Source organism: Larus michahellis, chromosome 4 (assembly GCF_964199755.1).
Source record: "Larus michahellis chromosome 4, bLarMic1.1, whole genome shotgun sequence".
In the NCBI taxonomy this organism is placed as follows: domain Eukaryota; kingdom Metazoa; phylum Chordata; class Aves; order Charadriiformes; family Laridae; genus Larus; species Larus michahellis.
In genome coordinates, this window is record NC_133899.1 from 11,005,811 (window position 1) to 11,024,584 (window position 18,774).

Consider the following 18,774-nt stretch of genomic DNA (forward strand, 5'->3'; position numbering starts at 1 on the left):
TCTCGCTAAGTTGTGAAGGTGAACAGTGGCCAAGAATTTGCATGGCACTGGCACCTGCCATTTAAACAGTGGATTCAAATATAAATTTATTCACGATAGCCATTGATCAGCCAATGAAATACAACTGAGCTGGCAGTTTGGCTTAAGGAAGACAATGGTTCACAAAGGCCAGTTCATGCAAAGCCCTGCTTTCAGGTGAGCTTATTCCTATTTACAAGCTCATTTAAGCTCACCACTATGTTGTTTTAATTACACAGACAGAGCAAACAGAAATTTAGAAAACGTCCCATTGTAAAACAGCTCATCCTGCAGCCCTCGTCTAGGGAAAAGTCCGCTTGTGTGCTTGCAGCTGGAAGAAATGCCGCTGTGGCACTGTCAGATACCAGTTTATTTTGATCTTGATATATTGTTAAAACTTTATACTGTAAATACCAGTATAGTGATATTTTACACTAGCCTGTTGAAGGAGGCAAGATACTGGAAAAGGATGTGGTCTATATAGAAAAGTACACTATATAATTCCATGGGGTGTGACTCATTAAGGCTAGTTACAGCAGAACTGAGCTGACTTCCACACAATGCTGCATTTTCCTTTTGGGACAGGAGGGAAGCTCCTAGTGTAATGCATCTTTACATTTGTATTAATGCATCCATGTGAACACACTGTAATGCTTCTTAAAACAGTAGTATAGATAAAATTGGCAGGCTTTAAGGACTTTTATATTAATAAAACTACTTCCACACCAGGGGAAGTAACACTATAGTTATTGCACAAAAAAATCACACTCCTTTATCAAAGCAGTATAATAATTAGGTGAATTGCACCTTATGGATCAGGGAATTGAGCCAAAGAATTAAATAATTAGCCAGAGTATTCATTGCAGCTATTGAACTTGTGCAGAAATACAACTAGGAATTTATAAGCTCCTAAATTTGGGCTTATTTCTCTAGATTACGCTACTTAAAATTTGATATGAGGACCCAGTGGTGAAAGACTCTGTATGCCATTACCAATCCCATGGAGTATCGAAGTCCACAGGTGATTCTAATTTTCAAAATATGCCATGCCTCATAATATAAATTGACGTTTTAGCCATATTTGGTGTCTAACTGCTTAATCATGAACAGTTGTGATTTAAACCAGAAAACTTGTATGTCATCCCAAAACTTTATTTACTTTGCCAGATCCATTTGAGTAGAATTACATATACATGGCGTGAAAGAAAGTGAGATTTAATTTTCCATATCCAGTGTAGACATACTGTTTTCCTGAGCCCAAGAAGTTAACTACTTTGTTGCTGTACTGTTTTGGGGGTTTTTTTTAATCAAAAGACACCATCCGTAGAGAACAAACCCTTGATGCTAGTTCTAAAGGAATACAATATTAATTCTGGAGGAGTGACACTGTTACCTTAATTTTGCCATGGCAGTAATTTTCAAGGTTAACACGCTTTTAGTCTCCTAGATGTTAATTGTAGAAAGCAGAGATCTGCTAATTTTTATTATTGTATTATTTCTTTCCTTCCAGTTCACTTAGTAGAAAACCTTTCAATTAATTCATCTGAAATAGATGAATTGTGTGGTCCGTGAGCTAATGCTATCTGTGACATCTCATGGACTTTGAATATTCTGATGACAAAATATTTTTGTTCCCCAGGCTTGGAGCCTAAAGTCCGAAACCTTGTTTTGTATTTGCTAATGGTGAGAGGCCACACAAGAGTTTTTTTACACAGATTGAAGAACTGAATGAACACTGTCAAATTAGTTTCACTTTAAGATCATATGTTGAAGTTGATGCAGACTTAAAAAAAGTAATGATGGACTCATTCAAAGCGAACACTTTTGTTTTAGCAAAGAAGTGTTCTTAAAAACATTTTGTGGGATAGTTGTGTTTCAGGTTTTTGTAATTCATGAAAGAAAAATAACATAACTCAGTAGAGTAAGGTTCATACCATGCCATTTATACGCAATTGAGTCAGAGATGTGCAGGAATAACTTTCATGTACTTCTCATAGTCTCAAACACTATGGGCATGTAACACTCAATAAAATTGAGTGATATACAGGAAAAGGGTGAGACCTTTTAAGTCAAGTAGGCGTATGAATTAATTATTTTCACATACAGGTGGGATTAAAGGAAACACAAAATATAACCCAAGCAAACATGTTTAAGCGGCAAAGGAGGGCTTACTCCAAAAGTTTCATTTGTCGATGTTTTTTCAGTTGCATACTGATACAATATTTTTAATAATGATAATAAAGATCTGTTGATTTACTAATTAGCAACATAAATCTGTGATTGTTTTTGGTTAGATTTTTCCAAATGTCAGAGAGGAATTAATACCCATTTTTTAATGTACTGTCACAAGAAGCTGAATGTCCATCACACTTCGGGTCATTTAGAAAGCCCAGGTTTACTTCTACATATGGACCTGTAAAGTCTAGATACAGATAACGAATTACTTCAAATCATCGTTTTCGAAATAAGAAAGTAAAAGACAACCTTTATGAGGAGGGTTATGTCAAATTATACAACAGTGTTCTTTCTTTTACATACAATATAAAACACTTTAAAATAATGTTTTCAACTCTGAAAATACATGTTTTTCACTGCAACAAAGAACAATGTAAAAAATGTATTAAAAAATGTAAAAGGCATAGTTAATACCCTGAGTGACTGTGACTTAAAGCACCTGTATTAAGAACATTTCAAATTCTGCTTCTTTATTCTGTGCAGATTATCTAGAACAGTGATTTACTGGCAATTGCAAACACTTACAGCCATTATGTGTATTATAACCTGTTACGGCCAACGGTTTTCAGTTTTCGAATCTTCAGTATTTTGCAAATATTGAACAAACTGTAATGTTAATATAAATTTTGTACTTTAAATTGTTCTTCTTCAGCAGTGTAATCTTTAAAAATAATAACTTCCTTTGTTTGCAATTTACAGACAGTTAAATTTAGTTCCTGGACAGAAGGTTCTTTGATGTAAATTGTCTAAGACAGCTCATAATAACATTGCTTGGTGTTTTTCAGGCACAGTAGGGAAGGCACCAACAATACAAGCCAGCAAAAGTCCTGGGGGCTTTGGTGTTCAGGTCTCTGCAAATCAGAAAAACAAGCTGAATGACCCTGGAGGTGGTTCTTTCAGGTAAAAAAATAATAAAAAAAATAATGCAGGGGGGTGGTTGGGGGGGGAATCCTAAATATAAAATAGAATTTCGAGTTGTCTTAACACCAGGGGGCGGTGTTTTACAAGAATTCCTGCTTTTTCCGACTGGGATTGGATGGCCATTTGCTTAGTTCTGCTTTAAAAAAAGGGAGGGGGTCATGACATGTCTTGAGGATTTTTCTCTAAATGCAGTTTTTAATGTTTAAAGCCTTCAATTCTGCACATTATAATAAAACTTCTGGCAAAGAATTATGTGTATGAAGTGTTTAAAAAAAAATGCGTGGTTGGTTTTATGTATCAATTTCTAACATTCATACAGAACGTATCTGGCTGAGAAGATACTAATTGTGCCGACAAGGCATCCTATGGATGGGCTGCGGCAGCTGAGTTGCGCCTGTGCCCTCAGCAGCTCAGAGAAAATGCTCCGTGGGTTTGGTAGTGGGTTTGGGGTTGGTTTTGTGTGTATGTGCGCAGGATTGTTGCTCTTGATTTTAAAGAGAAGCCATTGCTGTATCTATTCTTCACGTGCGCACTGGGGCGTTCTGTGGGTCCCTGTAGTCATCAGGTGCTGCAAAGGTTCATCACGGTAGCATTGATGCATTGAGCCGCTATACCAGTTCTTCTGTACTTCAAACTTTTATATATATTTTGGATATTTTTGCTTTTTGTAGTGAAAAGCTAATCTTATGTTTTCTGCATTTTATTTTCGCTACCATCATTTTAATCTTTTTCCACTGATGAAAGTACATTTTACTTGTGTTTAAACATTTTCTTTCTTTGTTAAATGACAAAATATCGCAAGATTTTAATTTTCACCTTCTGGAATGCTTATGTTGCTCTGACATCATCAAACCAGTAATTAATTTTCAGGCTTATGCTTTTGCAGGTGAAGTAAAAGAGAATTTGTAGCTGTTTGAAATATCTCTGCTTTGAGGCATGTCAGTATTGCAACTAATAGTGGTAGTACTTAGTATTAATCTAGAAGCAAAATCATTCAATTTTTTATTTTCCAATGCTTTTGCCTCCCACTGAGTATTTAAATGATTTAAAATGTCTGTTGGGTTCAATTGTACTGTCTTAATAAGTATTTTTTATGTTTGTAAGCAACATGAGCATTTATTCTTCGTTAGTATAGCTTTCAATTTTACATACACCAAAAGGGACAGCATTTTTTTAACTGGATGTTGTAAACTGTGCCAGGATTGATTCTTGCATTCACTTAGTTTATACATAGAATATATTAGGTTAGCTGGAATTGTTAATTTTCCCTTGGGGAGAAGCAAATGCTCAAGGCACTGATTGATAAATCAATAAATCTTTAGTGAGTTTGGTAAATAAGCTGTCAAGGGTGTATGTCATTTTTCCTCTAGAGAACAAATTTTAGTCAGAATGAATGTGTTTGTTTCCTTGCATTGTTTTCTCCTTCAAAATAGTAAGACACAAAGCTGCATTTAAATAAGTCCATAAAATCGCAAGGATTTATTAAACAGCAGCAAAGATCAAGCTTTTTCTTGATATCTTAACAAAGAATTCAGTTGTTTGCATATTTGCATTTCAACCCCTAACCTCTCCTGAGGACAAATAGATGTCTGACTATTGAGCCTAAAGGCACAGAGCTGGAAATCTGTATTAATCCTCTGAATGCTGACTAGTTTTCCTCAACATTCCCAGCGTGTGTGAAGAATGTGTTTTTAGCCAGAAGGCAAACTGGCATCTAAAGCAAAGCAAGAATTTTGAAAAATAGTTGTGTTATGTATAAATTTATTTTGCCTTTAGTCTTTTATTATTGCATATTTGTTTCATTATTTCATATTCTGCTTTCTTTAAAATAACTTGAGCTTTTCACTCTTGTGAGGAAAGCGTTGGTCACTAGAAATGGAAATATGAACTTTGTTATTTTCAATTTCTTCTGGACTGTGGGAAATACAGGAAAGAATTACATAAAAGAGGTAGCAATTAGGAATTTTGCAAATTACAGCTCAGCCTTTAATGTCAGCATTTATTAATGAACTGTAAAATGGCTTACATGAGTTCACTGGATATTAGAGTAGCTGTTCTGTGACGTAGAGCTTTCAACCCAAGACTTCTGCAATGTAAAGCTGTTGTATTTGTGAAATTTTATGTCACCTTTTTTGGTATTGAAATTTATTGTTGCTAAATTTTTCAGAGAGAACTACAGACAACTCCAGTTAGTTGACTTTTCAACTATGTTAATACCTAAGGATGGAAATTTGAATTCCATTTTTTGTAATTTTTTGTTTAGTTTTTTTACGGTAGAGATCCAGACTTACATTTATACCATAATAGTCCAGCTCGAGGTCCCTGTAGTGGGGAGAGACCAAGCAGAAGGCCCACTGAAGTCTTTTTGAGGCGTGCCTGGTTGGCTACAACTGCTGTGTCCATCACCATCTAGTTTGGTAACCTCAGCGCTCCCACTAACATCATCTACCACCGATGGCAGTGAACACAGCAGTAATTATTACCCATAGTTCAGATTGTGGCCAATGTAAAGAAGAAGTGGAAACATTTGTTCCGTCTGATACTGAGTCAGAATAATTTCAGTTGGAAGGGACCTTGGGAGGTTAACTAGTCCAACTTCTGACTCGGAGCCGGTTTGGTTAGGTCAGGGACTTGTCCAGTTCTACGTATCTCCAAGGATGGAGACAGATGTTTTCAGTGTTGTATTATCCTACCGCTTTCTATCTGTACTGAGTAAGGCTCGGTGGCATTGCAGGTAAAATAGGGCAAGAAGTGGACAGGACCATTCCCTTAACGTGTGTGATGACGATCTGTTTGCCATAGTTTACCAGCTAGCCACATGCTCCTTCCTCTTTACAGCAACCTTTCTTTTTCTCAAACAGTATTTCAAAGTTATATATAACCTCTTAGAGCCTGTCAGTATCAGGTTTTACACAGCCAGCGCGATGGGTTTTTTTCAAAATCAGTTCTATGAAGTGACTGAGGTAATTTGAAGCTTATTTTAGTATTTGTATTTTATCCTGCTGACTGGCAACATTTTACAGTAGTGTCTACCTAGGAATAAAAAAAATTTGTTTTCAGACCTCTTTTGCCTTGCCAAAAGAACCTGTTGCCTGTTATTTTATTTTTATTCTTAAAAATTAAAATTTAATAACATAGTTCTGGCAAAATGCATCAAAATGCATGATGTTACCTCTAATACTGTGCAAAGCAGCCTCTCCTTTAAGGAGAGATAGAAAGCTAATGTAGGTGTTAAATGAGTAACTTCCAGGTTTTCATCTCAAAATGGTATATGATGTAAAACCTTAAACTTTAAGCTTATTTGTTTTTCCAAATAAATATTTCAAGCTATAGGGTGATCATGTATTTTTCCCATGCTTTTCAAAATAAAGAATGCTGACCACAGGTGTGGTATGTACTGTCATCCCTTGTGCTTATCAGTGAGAAGATCCAATGTAGACTGTGAGTGAATTGTATGACAAAGCAGTATTAGGGAGAAATTTAAAATTAAAGCTTTAAAGTCAGAATAAGCATTATAATAAACTTGTGTAAATAGAATTTATGCCATTATAAGATGTAATATAGTAGAGGCTGTTACTATAATTTCAAGTCACTGTATATATCCAACTTACTGTTGTTGATTGCTGCTCATCTAGTGATCCGTGGAATTTGTAGACTTGCTCAGAGTCTTGCATACACGTAGGGACTTTGCCCTAAGAACATGGAATTTCACTTGTGAGAGAGCAGAGAATCAAGAGTATAATGTCTCAGTTGCTTTATGTATTCTTAGAGCTTGTTTGGGAGCAGTTCAGTATTGCAGATTTGGACATCATTGGCTCAAATTTTACGAAGTGCCTGAGAAAGAAGAAGAGTATGTAGTCGTGCAGTTAGGATTTGTTCATAAAGAAAATGCTACCAGATTTTTATAATGGCTTGTCTTTCTTAAACAGAATCTTTGAAGCATGTTACAGACAACTGTGCAAATACTTTGTTTTTTCTTTCTTATTTTCAAATAAGTTGGATGGGTTTGGTTTTTTTCGTAGTTGCATGAGTGTTTTTAATGAAGAGGAGAGGAAGAGGTGTTACAAGAGGTTGAATATAGGAGAAAGAATTGAACTCTTAGACTACTTTAAGATGTAGCTTGCGTTTGGAAAGATTTTGAGAACCCATGGTGTCTTATAAATAGCATGCATGTTGGAATGCCAAATTTGTCTATAAGGCTTGGAATTTAATTCAGAAAAAAGGGAAATAATAACTGAAACAGTATAATTAGTATGAGCACAGTATTATATGCCAAGAAACATGAAATTGTTAAATACTGTGGTGGAATGAAAAGGGAAGGATAGGCAGTAATCATCAATCTAGACGACCACTGGATGGCATCTTCGTTCCACGGAATGACTTCTGAAAACTCACTCATCTGGACTTAAATGTTGGCTTTTATGGGAACTTGTTTGTGGAGAACGCCAGCCCTTTTTATATATAAACATATTTGTGTTTCAGTATCCAAGCCCAATCTCTTTCTCATGATGGAGTTCCTCAAAGTCAAAAAGGATATATTGATAGAGTTTTTCCCATTAGACTGAAAAAATTGTAGTCCAAACTATGTTTAAAACACTTAATATCTATCTTCCATGCAACATTAAAAACAAAATAAAAAATAGATGTACTCATAGACAGTAGATTGCCAACGTAGGATGGAAGGAAATGATTCTGTCCAGGAGTTACTGTGATGGTCTTTGTAAGTGCTATTGCACTGAATTTGATAATTTCATTGAAATCCTGGTTTGTGCCCAAATTAATTATTTGTTTTTATTTCAGACAATATTTGTTTATTTATAATGTGGTCACAGATATGTCCTCTAAATGAAAGTTGGAACAGCTAAAATGCTGAGCAGAAGGAAGGTAAAAGATTGACTGTACTTTCTTCAGCTATTAAGTAAAAGTAGAGATAAGTATAAACTTCTCTTAAAAATTCTGTTCTTGAAGTCCAGTCTTGAAGTGGGACCCCACAGGGCAGCAGTGCTGCCGTCCCACTCGCAGAGAAGTCAGGGTCCACCGGGAATCAATATTGGATTTTATTTTTTTTTAACTGCTCAACTTGGTTAATGTTTTGTAGTTTGGTCAGTTTTAGCTTTATTTTGGAATTCTGGGCTCAAGTCTGCTTTGCAGTAGCTTCCACTGTCTTACATAGTTGTGAGTTTGTGTTAGGATAACTACCTTTACATGAATTTGGTTTTGTCAAGTTTTAAAAGCCCTTCTGGATTCGGGCCTTGAGTCCTGGGTAGATTACCTCGGGATGCTCACGCTGTTTCAAGCATTGAGGTTTTTAACCCCCCAAAATCTTAGATTTTTCCCCTTTTTCAGTTTTACTTGCTGTTTTTCATTTGTAGTTAGAATCTTTTGAACTCGTCACTGAATATTTAAGTCACTGTTAGTTGTTGTGTGGCTGAGTACATTTGTCAGCTGTGATATTTGGGGGCAGTTCCACAACTGGTTGGACAAGGCCGAAGAGTAGTTCCGTCATCTCTGCGCTGAATGCATAGGAGGCCAGTTTCTTCATGGTGGCTCTTGAGACCCTCTGATGAGTGTCACATTTATACCATGTGAGATGTGAAAATGGAAATTCTTTAGACTCAACATGAAAAGCATCAAGGCAGGAAATCAATTTTGTGACAGTATCCTCAGGAATTTTATTCTAAGAGAAGAAATCAAGTGTTTATCACTTGTGGAAAATAATAAGAGCTCATTTGTGAAGTATTTTTCTGACAATCATTGTAAAATTTTCTATGTTCTGCCTCAAGTGTTCAGCACATTTCCACAGGTTTGTGCAAACAAAAATCCCTTCTTAACTTCTTCCTGCAAGAGAAAACCAAACCAATATGTAACAAACCATGGAGGTCTTCCACCAAAATTGGCTGCTTTAGTGCAAATATCAAGGAGAGTGTGGGAGGACAGGGGTGACCTAGAGGGTGGACTTCTAGATTTGTCTCCTTTTGTTCTCAGACCTTACTTGCAGCTTTTGGCTTTTACTGTAGGCGTTAAACTTGCTACAAGTGACAGAAAGTATTCTAGGGTGCATAGGATGACGTCTATGTAATATATATTTTTTTATATCTTTTAAATTAAGCTTTTATTTGTTTGCTTTATGCAGTAGTAGGAGTCTGGACTTGGATGTATGTGGATCTTTTCCATATATATATTCTCAAAGGTTGTGGCATTGCTCCTAGAGTGTGCTGAAATACAGTGTTCCTTTCACTAATAGCTCCTAAATAGAATGTCCTAAAAAGAGTTGGCTGTTTCCACAGTTATGAGTCATATCTCACAGAGGCAGGAGGTGAAAGGTACTGGGGAGATGGAGGTATGGAAACGCAAATTTGTCGGTCAGTACTTCAAGCTGTTAGGAAGGGTATTGCAGGGCAGAGAGTGGCCTGGGAAGTGCTGCTGTCATCTTCTCAAATGCAGCTCGTTTTTTGAAAACTAGTTGACATGTTCAACTGATTTTTGTGTGTTGCCAGAGAAAATACCAGCACATATTCAAACACACTTGGAAACCAAACTGACCCAGTATGGTCAAAGAATCTTTCCTAACTGTTGCTGAAAATGCTTTGGTGTGCGTTTTGATAGGAACTTTATTAAACAGTGCAGGATTCCAAATTCACCTTTTTGCTTTTAATGTCTGTGGGGTTTTTATTTATTTTATCATTTTGCTCCTTGTTTTCAGCATAAAGAGAATAGGCAAATACTCTGTCTTTAGTGATGATAATTGCCTTTAACTTACTGACCTTCCTGGTTTCATTGATATTGCTGTCTCTCAGATGAAAAAAAGACACCTCTGACACACGTTCTGTTACAGACAAATTGTCCCTCTTCTAAAGTTTTCCTAATGCAATCAGAGAAATATTTAGTTATGTCTGAATGTAGAATATCTTCTACGAAAATGGAGACCCTAGTGGTTGTGCCTCAAGTTGGCCCAGCCACCGGGCATGTTGCATGATGATTATTTTTGGGGAAGCAGATAATACACAAAATGAATATATCACATGCAGAATTATTTTTATTTGTTGCTTTTTTTTCATTATAGAGATGATGATGACATTAATGATGTTGCCTCTATGGCTGGCGTTAATCTTAATGAAGAAAGTGCCCGAATTATGGCTACCAACTCTGACTTGGTTGGAACCCAGATACAGTCCTGTAAAGATGAACCCTTTCTTGCTGCTATACCTCTACATAAACGCATACTTGAAACGGGTGAGAAACATGTCCTTTCCTATTGAAAGTGTTTCCTTTGGAGTTACGCGATTCTGAGTAACACGACGTGCTTAGCACTTAAGATTGTTTTTTTAAGAATTTTATTATATAGTCTTGTATTATGAAACTTTCAAGGTTTTTGTGATAAAAGTAATTCAGTTACCTGAAGTTGGAAAAAAATAGTATGCTGGTACTTTTATACTTCATGCTTTCCCCGTGTTTTTTATGTCCAAGGATCTCAAAGCTCTTTGCAAACATTAATTATTTTTCACAGTCCTCCTTCATGTTTTACACATGAGAAGATTGAAAGAGAGAGGTAAAGTAAGTAGTACAGGTCACAGAGGACACCTGTGAATAACATTTAACAGAACGTTGAAGTTATCTGTCAAGATTTTCTTTCCCCATACAAACCAGTTATTCAGTTCTTAACACCTGCATCTATTTAAGTTCATAGTGATTTTCTTACGGTATTTTTTCCAAAAGGTGTATTTATTTATTCCAGAATTTGAAAATAGAAGTTAAAAACTTTAGTAGAAAAAATAACTTTTCAAAATTAATGATGTTTTAAGGTTAGTAAGTATGCTCAGAATGTATTTTATATGACATACTTCATTAATATTACTATATATGTTCTAGTACCTACATGTATCTTTTTAAACATAATTTTGGTAATATTTTCAGAGCCTTCAGTGTCTTAAGATACTGGGCTCAAATTGTTTAGGAGCATAAATCATGTATTTCTTTTGTAACTATGCTTACGTCACAAGTTAATTTTGTAAAATTTTTAGGGATCTCGTTCTCATAATTTTAAAGACCAAAATGTTGCTAAAATCAGTACAGTTAGGTTTTTAAGTCATGCCGTTACTTCTGAAATGTTACTTGTATTTATGCTCATTGAATTAATGGAAGCCTTTTTATATTGCAGTTGCAGGCAAAGTTCTTCATTGCCTTATTGTCAAGCTTCACTCTTGTATTTTAATTAGTGCCCTTTTAAGTTCTCATTCTGAGAAATGAATTATTTTGCACGCTATAGTTACCATGTTGTGATGATGGCGTTACGTGATGCAGTCTGGGCTGCGCCGCACTCTGTGCGATGGCTCGCCACCACCTGAGATGGGAAGCCGGCAAGCTTCTCATGAAACTTGTTGAGAAACTGCTGTGAGGGATGCTCACCCAATAGTTTATGCAGGTGTAAGAAAACAAAAAGGAAACAGACATAAAACTGTTAAGAAGAATGGGAAATCGGTAATGAGTTTGCCATACAAGCCTTAATGAACTCTGCCTGGGTGTAACAATTGCTGCCCAACATGAAGCTGTAATTACAAGTGCAGGACTTACAGGAATCTGTACATACTTGAGGAGCCACAGAACCCATCACACTATTCATCACTGCCTTGTGGGGTTTGCTCCTCGGAGGAACAAATCCCTATGGCTGTTTTTGAAGCTTTATTGGCTTTGATAATTGAAATGAAACTTTCAAAGCTTTTAAAAGCAGCTGCAGGGATTTACTTCTCAAAAGCAGTGAATCCAGAAGAGCGGCCACTCCTAGTGATCTCCTGCAGCCACTTTTAGAGCTTTATTTTGGCTTTACATGAAGCCTTTTATAGTTTTGAAAGTGGCTGTGGGGTTCACTAGTGGCTACTATCTGGGATCTATGGCTCTTGAGGAGAGAATTCCTTCAGCTGATTTTGAAGTTTTAGAAGCTTGGTTTTCACTGTGTGTGGCCAGATCTGTTGTTTGCACAGGACCACACACAAATTTAGTAGTTTGTGCTACTGGGCACTTAAAATAACGACACTGGAAGTTCACGACAAAACTCAGTCTCACCATATGTTGCTGTGCCTTGCCAGGCCGGGGCTCAGCAGAGGAGCGGTGACCTTCGCGAGCACGTTAAGGAAAAGAGAGTAGCTGATGTGAGTCCTCCTGCTGCTACTTTCGTTAAGCCTGTTGACAAATGAGATAAAATACATTGCTGCTTCTTACTTTTACCTGAATATGGCTTAAACAGACCTTATTTTCTACCTTTAAATCTATTCATATTTAATGATCACTTTAGGTTCAGGGCACGTTTTTAATGTTTTAGTAAGAGAGTGCTTTGTGCTATGTACAGTATTAGGAAACTGCTCTTCTCTCCTTTCTCAGAAGCTAGATCTTTCAAGTTTTCTGTAATATTAATCTCCTTCTCTCTTTTCTGAGTAAGAGCTCTGTCGAGCAACTCAGTAGTGTTCCCCAAAGGCTGTTTCAGAGCTTGTGCTTCCATTCAGCAGAGTCGGAATATAAACTGCTAAAGTGAGAGCAGATGCTACGCAGTCTTTGGCAGTAACCACCAGCCAAATGCCTCAAAGTTATAATGAAAGAGGTTTCTTAATATATTGTACGTTCTTATCTCTACTGTAACTTGGCAGTGATATCATCCAAAGTTTATTTTAAATCTAAATGACTAATATTATTATTGATCCTTTTAAATGGAAGAAGTAACCGAAAGGTAATTCATGCAAAGATATTCATCCACTTCCCACATGCTTCCTTATCCAATTTTGTATCTAGTCATCTTTGGCTGTAATCGTTGCCATTTGTTCCTGTAGGAAGGCAGGGCTGGGACTGTTTCAAATTCTTCCTGATGCAAAATTAAGAGTGGGTATTTCTCAGCAGATAATGTATTTCTTTTGCTATTCCATTCAGAATCATAAAACTTCAAACCCTGCTCCTCCTATGTGACGGCGCCGCAGAAGGAAACACACGCAAAGAGTTGGAAGGCTTGTGTTCCTCTTTGGGGGAAGCTGAGGCAGAGGGTGAAGTTCTTCAGGCGTGTGCTTCCTGTGCATACAAACTCTTAAAACTTTCTAAGTCTTTATCACTAAAATGGGTTGTATTTCTTTAAAGAGCAAGATAAGCCGATTAGACGCTCACAAATAAATAATGCTGAAAAAGTCTAGCTTTTTCATGTGGTTTTATGGGAAAGAAACAAGAAAAATAACCTTAATACTGTAATTGTTTCACTTTTATTCATTCATAAGCTGTTTCTTGGTGGGTAAGAATGCTGTATCAGGTAGCTTTAGGAGCTGTTTTTTAAATTCCAAGTTTCCATTGTTTAACAAAGGGGGCAAGACTTTAATGAATAAACCAATACAACCTAGCAGGTTGTTTTAAATGTGACAGTTTTCTCTGGTTTGTAACCATCTTGTGAGACAGACTCTGGAATGACTTTATTACAGCATTGTTTCTGAGAGCAGATAAGAATTAGGCTGCACTGTGTTTTATATTTAGTATTAGTGAAGGACAGCAGGACATAGTGAAGGTTGGGATAAAAGGTAACCCTTTTTATATTGCCTGATAACTAAATCCATGGAAACAGGGAACAGAGATGTTGTGTGCTTTCCTGAGAAGTCTTTGGGCTGAGAGTTTGTGGTCTCTAGAACCTCCATTAGCACTTCCAAAAAACTTTGCTTTCTATTTTGTGGTCAACAAGCTTAGAATCTGCAGCAGCTTGTTAATTCCTGCAGTTTTTGTTTTAATTCTGATTTCTTCTACAAGCAGATGATGCCATTTTGCTTTTACTTGGCTATCCCTAAAATGTCACAACTTGTGGAGAATCTTAACCATAAATTAACTGTCTTAATGCAATAATAATGAAACATAAATTGGGCATGCTGTGTTCTCTGTCTTAGATTGTTTCTTTCTCTCTTTCTCTTCACTTTCAGTGTGTTCACCTAATTTTTCTACTCCAGTTTTTATTGTTGCAGAGCACTGGCTGAATAGAATAATTATAAATGTGACATTCTAAGAAATGGGGGACTGGCTTGGCCATATTGAATACGTTTTAACTGTCCGTCTTGTATTTTCAAATAATTTTTACTTAAATATGTATGATAAAAATGTATTGGAGAATCATCGATTACATTTTTATTTCACATTTATTCAGACTTATTTTTACATCTGCATCAGGAAATTAATTTTTCTGTAGCATGATTTTATGAAATACTGTGTGTCTGTTATATAACATTCTTATAAATTTCCTTTGGAAAAAGTCTATTACATTGACAACATAGCATACACCTGCAACATTTTCCATCACAAAATTGGTACTGGATTCTCTTGCTTCATCCAAACAGGTTTTTAAGCTAGGATATACATGGTGGTGCAGGCCAGGCCAATTATTATTATGAAGCTTGAAAACGTGCTGATGAATCCAAATTCTCCTAGTCAGTAGGTAAAAGGCCTACAGTATTCCTTAAAACAGCTTCAGAGAAGCGAGGCTTGATAGAATTAAGCCACCGTCTCTGTCAATGAAACAGTTGTAGGGTTAGGCTCAACATAATTCATAGGTTTACTTTGTTGTTATTTTATGTGTGATATACTTTTTAATTCTGTCTGATGAAATATTGATCTTTGTTCTGCCTTAATTCTTTCTTTGTTCAGTCACACTTGAATTGCATGTCTGCAATAAATATGCACGTTAAAACGTAAGGAAATAGTTTATCTCTGTTTTCTGTATTCTGGAGTGTATTGGATCTACTATGTGGCATCACAGTGGCAGCCCAGTTGTATGCACATGTATATATTTTAAATAAATAATTTGGATACTCTAGAGGGTATTTTATATTGCTAAGCCATCTAAATTCTGGTTGGGATATCCTTCGTGGAACCAGGCCAGTAGATTTCAGAGCCTCGATTTAAAGCATTTGTTAGTAGTTTAATACGAAGAGTCATTCTGTCATCCCCATTTCATCTGTTTGTTTGTCAACAGTTGCATTCATGTTTGAATGAGATGAAACTGTACTATTGATCATTGCTCTTTTATATACAGAGCAATTCTGACATAAAAGTTATACCGATTTCACTGGTTGGTTTACTTTAGAGGGTTTTTATAGCTGTTTGTGGGTTGTGGATTACAGTTGTTGTGCGTTATGAAATTCTGAGCTATCAGATTGCCTATGAACATAAATTTTTGTTTTCACTGTGCTTTTTGTTGATGTGACTTAGTTGTTTTCATTGTTGACTTTTAACTTTTTATCCATGAGTTGATTTGTCTTCAAACTGAAATATTCCTTTTAATATCAGTTTTCTCCACCAGCATCTTTCTGTCGGGATGACCTCCTTAAATACCTATGGACATAACTCTTGATTGTGTTTGGAGATAGTTCTAACATATCCTTGTTCCAAAGCATAGCATTTTGAAGTCATGCGTTGCGCTAATGACATGCTTGGCCCACTTGAACTGTACCTGGAGTGGTGTTTTCACCACTGGAAGTGGTGACTCCAGTTGCTTTTTCTCAGGAAAAAAAAAAGTTCCATTAGGTATTGTATAGTGCGAATTGCAACTTACTGTGGATGCCAAATATGCTGACTTTCTCTAGTTCCTATAAGCTTCAGTATGTCACCTGCAGAGATGTGGCAGGTGTAGAGATGTATCCCCATTCTGACATCTGGAACAGTTCTGTAACAGTGCAGAGTTAGGGGTTACTTTCATTAGTATAAACCAGGCAATATACTAGAAATTTTGTTTAGATTAGAAGGTGTGCATAGCTCCCAATCTTCTTATCAATGTCCATAATTGGGATAATTTAGTTTCTTATGTTGAGATTGGAGTTTATTGTACACGTTCACTAGACAATCTGGTTTTATATTCCAACTTAATTGATTGCTAATGTTGCAGTATTATAAGACAATTATATGTTATTCACATTTATTATTTCCTTTTCCAAAAAGGTGGGAATACATTCCCATCTTAGTATCAGCAGCAGTGTTGCCAAATAAACATAGCCAGTAAGTATTTCAGCAGAATGTTAAACCATATTGTTGTTCTTTCTTTAATAGGTCCATGATTAGACTTCCTGTTTTACAAGATGTCCCAACATGTGTTGGAATGGTAACTTCAGTACCACCTGAGAGCTTGGAGTCTGCCTTTCTGTGAAAGGTAGGGCAGCTTCCCTTCAATATGTTTTGTGTGTTTCTAAGGTTTTCTTTTTATTAATCTTATTGGTTCTGCGACACTACAGAATCTGAGTTACGCTTTTAGCAGTATCACCTCTAAGTGACAGAATTTATGTTATTTCATGAAGCAGTAATTTCTCAAAATAAATGTAGATATGTTCAAACTATGGTGATTTATGAAGAAAATGAACCTGTTTCTTGAGGCATCATTTTCAAAGGTTTTACTCCAACTGAACTGAGAGCACGACCGTACTATTCGCTCCCAGAAATATTTGGAGAATTTAAGTTTTGTTTTTACCTTAATACCTCGCTTTTCTGTTTTATGAATGTAGTGGAAAGGCCTTCTTTAAAAGGTCTTGCTATTTCTGGAAGGCAGTTCTGGCCTTCAGGTCCTACCAGAATACGTTGCCCAGCCTCAGAATAAGTTTGTATCTGGGAATTGAATGGCTTATATTTCTTGGTCTCTGCAAAGGAGAGTAAAATTAAGATCATTATTCTGTGGAGATGCATTCTCTACCAGATTAATTTATAACATCCATCTCATAAAGAGATTTCTGGTAATAAATACTGGATGTAAAATAAGAACAATAAAAAGAAAACCTTAGAGAACCATTCAATATTGCAATAAAGCTGACTTACATTATCCCTATAGGCAAACTCCATGCTCTAGAGGTGGTACTAATGTCCCCAACTCTCAACACATGTTGGAACATCTTTGTGGAGGAGGAAGTCATTGATCAGTGAGCAGCATCTTCAAGGATCATTTAAGGGGGAAAAAGTAAAAGGTAATATTTTCTAAATATGTTAAAATGATTGTTCATTACGTTTATTTGGCAATCCTGCTGCTCATACTAAGGTTGTAATGTTTTCATTTCTTTAAATTACTGAAAAACCTCATAAACTTCACTTTAGTCTTTCCTTCTCCCATGAGTTTGAATTGCGTTTGTTAGCCTCCTTCATGTTCCTGAATCTACTGCATACACCGTCCAGCTTCTACAGTAACTCATTGGCAATTTGACGCTTCTCTTCAGTGCTTATCATATGGAGAGTATTAGCGTGTGGTTTAACCAGTTTTGCAGTGACTAGAGGTAAATAAGTCACAGCTAAATGTTGCAAAGTGTTGAGCTGGTACAAAGACATTCTACTGGTAAAGAAAGGGTATTTGTTTTCAAGGAAGTAGCTGCAACACTGGGCGTTGTGCCCAATAAGGTGCCACCATCTGTTCTTGCACAATAATATAGAAGTGTGACTTTAATATAAACTATCATGAACTACAGCTGTTTTGACAAAAATCAAATGACCATGTCTGATCTGGATAAACTTTGTAGTGGTGGATGATCTGGTCGTGCACGGATTTGGTATTAATGGATGTGGCACAATGTCCTGATTTGACAACTTTTCCTCTAATCCTGGACATACAGAGATGAAGGTGCTCACGCTTTGAAATTCAGGTTATGGTTTTCGGTCTACACTTCTGGTATCCTTTATAATTTCCGTATTCTTTGTGCGTATCCTTTCCTGCTGAGAGGTCCATCTCGCCTGCTTAAGATGAGGCCTCATGTTGAGCTAGTCTGCCTAGCGCCAGGTTTGTAGTGGACAGCTGCGATACCTGTTCAGATATGTTGCCAACAAGACTTTCATAGTGTCAGAGAGATGGTTTCTCCAGGAAAAAAAAAGTTGCCAAAATGCCTGCATTGTTTACAGAAGTTGCTTAAAAAAAACCAGAAGCATTTAGGAAAATTCTTGTACTTGGTGTTGTTTTTAATCCGTGTGTGGATGTGATGGAGAGTGTGGTCTGTTAGTGCCAGGGCTGTGTTACAGGATGCTGGCATCTGTGCCTCCACATGTGTTTGTCATCTCTGACATTCTTACAACAGTTCTTTTCCATCTCTGTCTCACCTGACATGCTGTCATAATCCTGTGCGTCTTGTCTTTAAGCCTGAGGTCCTTTAGGTTTAGGATCTTTTGATCTTGGGCTTAGGCCAAGAAGCACATTCTTGTAGCCTGCATGAAAACAGGTAGGGGAAAAAAAAATCACCAATAACAACCTCTCTGTGTTTTTCTTAAGGACTCTTACTGGTGTCATTGCCACATTAATTCTTTCTCATCTGGTCCCTTTAACAATTTATTTTGATTTGACTCTAGTGAATAACCAAACACAAAAGTGCATTGAGGCATTTACTATTATTTATAAAAGTAGTGAACATATTTTTCAGTTCTCTACAGTCACTCTGTGTTTATTCTTGAATGTTACTAAATATCTTTGGACATGCTTATTATGTTGTATTGTATTTATGTTTTGAGAAAACAAAGATGAAAAAAAATCCTCTAACTGTAATCTGTATATTCTTATTTGACTTGTTGAGACCTGCACCTATTTCAGTTCTCGTCTCCTCCTCTGTCTTACGCTTTCCTCACACTGTTCGGTCGCTG

At 36.5% G+C, this 18,774-nt stretch overlaps 1 protein-coding gene across 2 annotated transcripts in view; it reads left to right on the plus strand.

Moving 5' to 3' along the window:
• Positions 1–18,774, plus strand: part of LOC141741851 (transcription initiation factor TFIID subunit 4-like) — a 141,984-nt gene that overhangs the window by 33,309 nt on the left and 89,901 nt on the right. For both annotated transcript variants that reach the window (XM_074582940.1, XM_074582941.1), the window contains exons 9-10: positions 3,039–3,153; positions 10,238–10,407. In XM_074582940.1, coding sequence (XP_074439041.1) covers positions 3,039–3,153; positions 10,238–10,407 — 285 coding nt within the window. The remainder of the gene's footprint in view (positions 1–3,038; positions 3,154–10,237; positions 10,408–18,774) is intronic.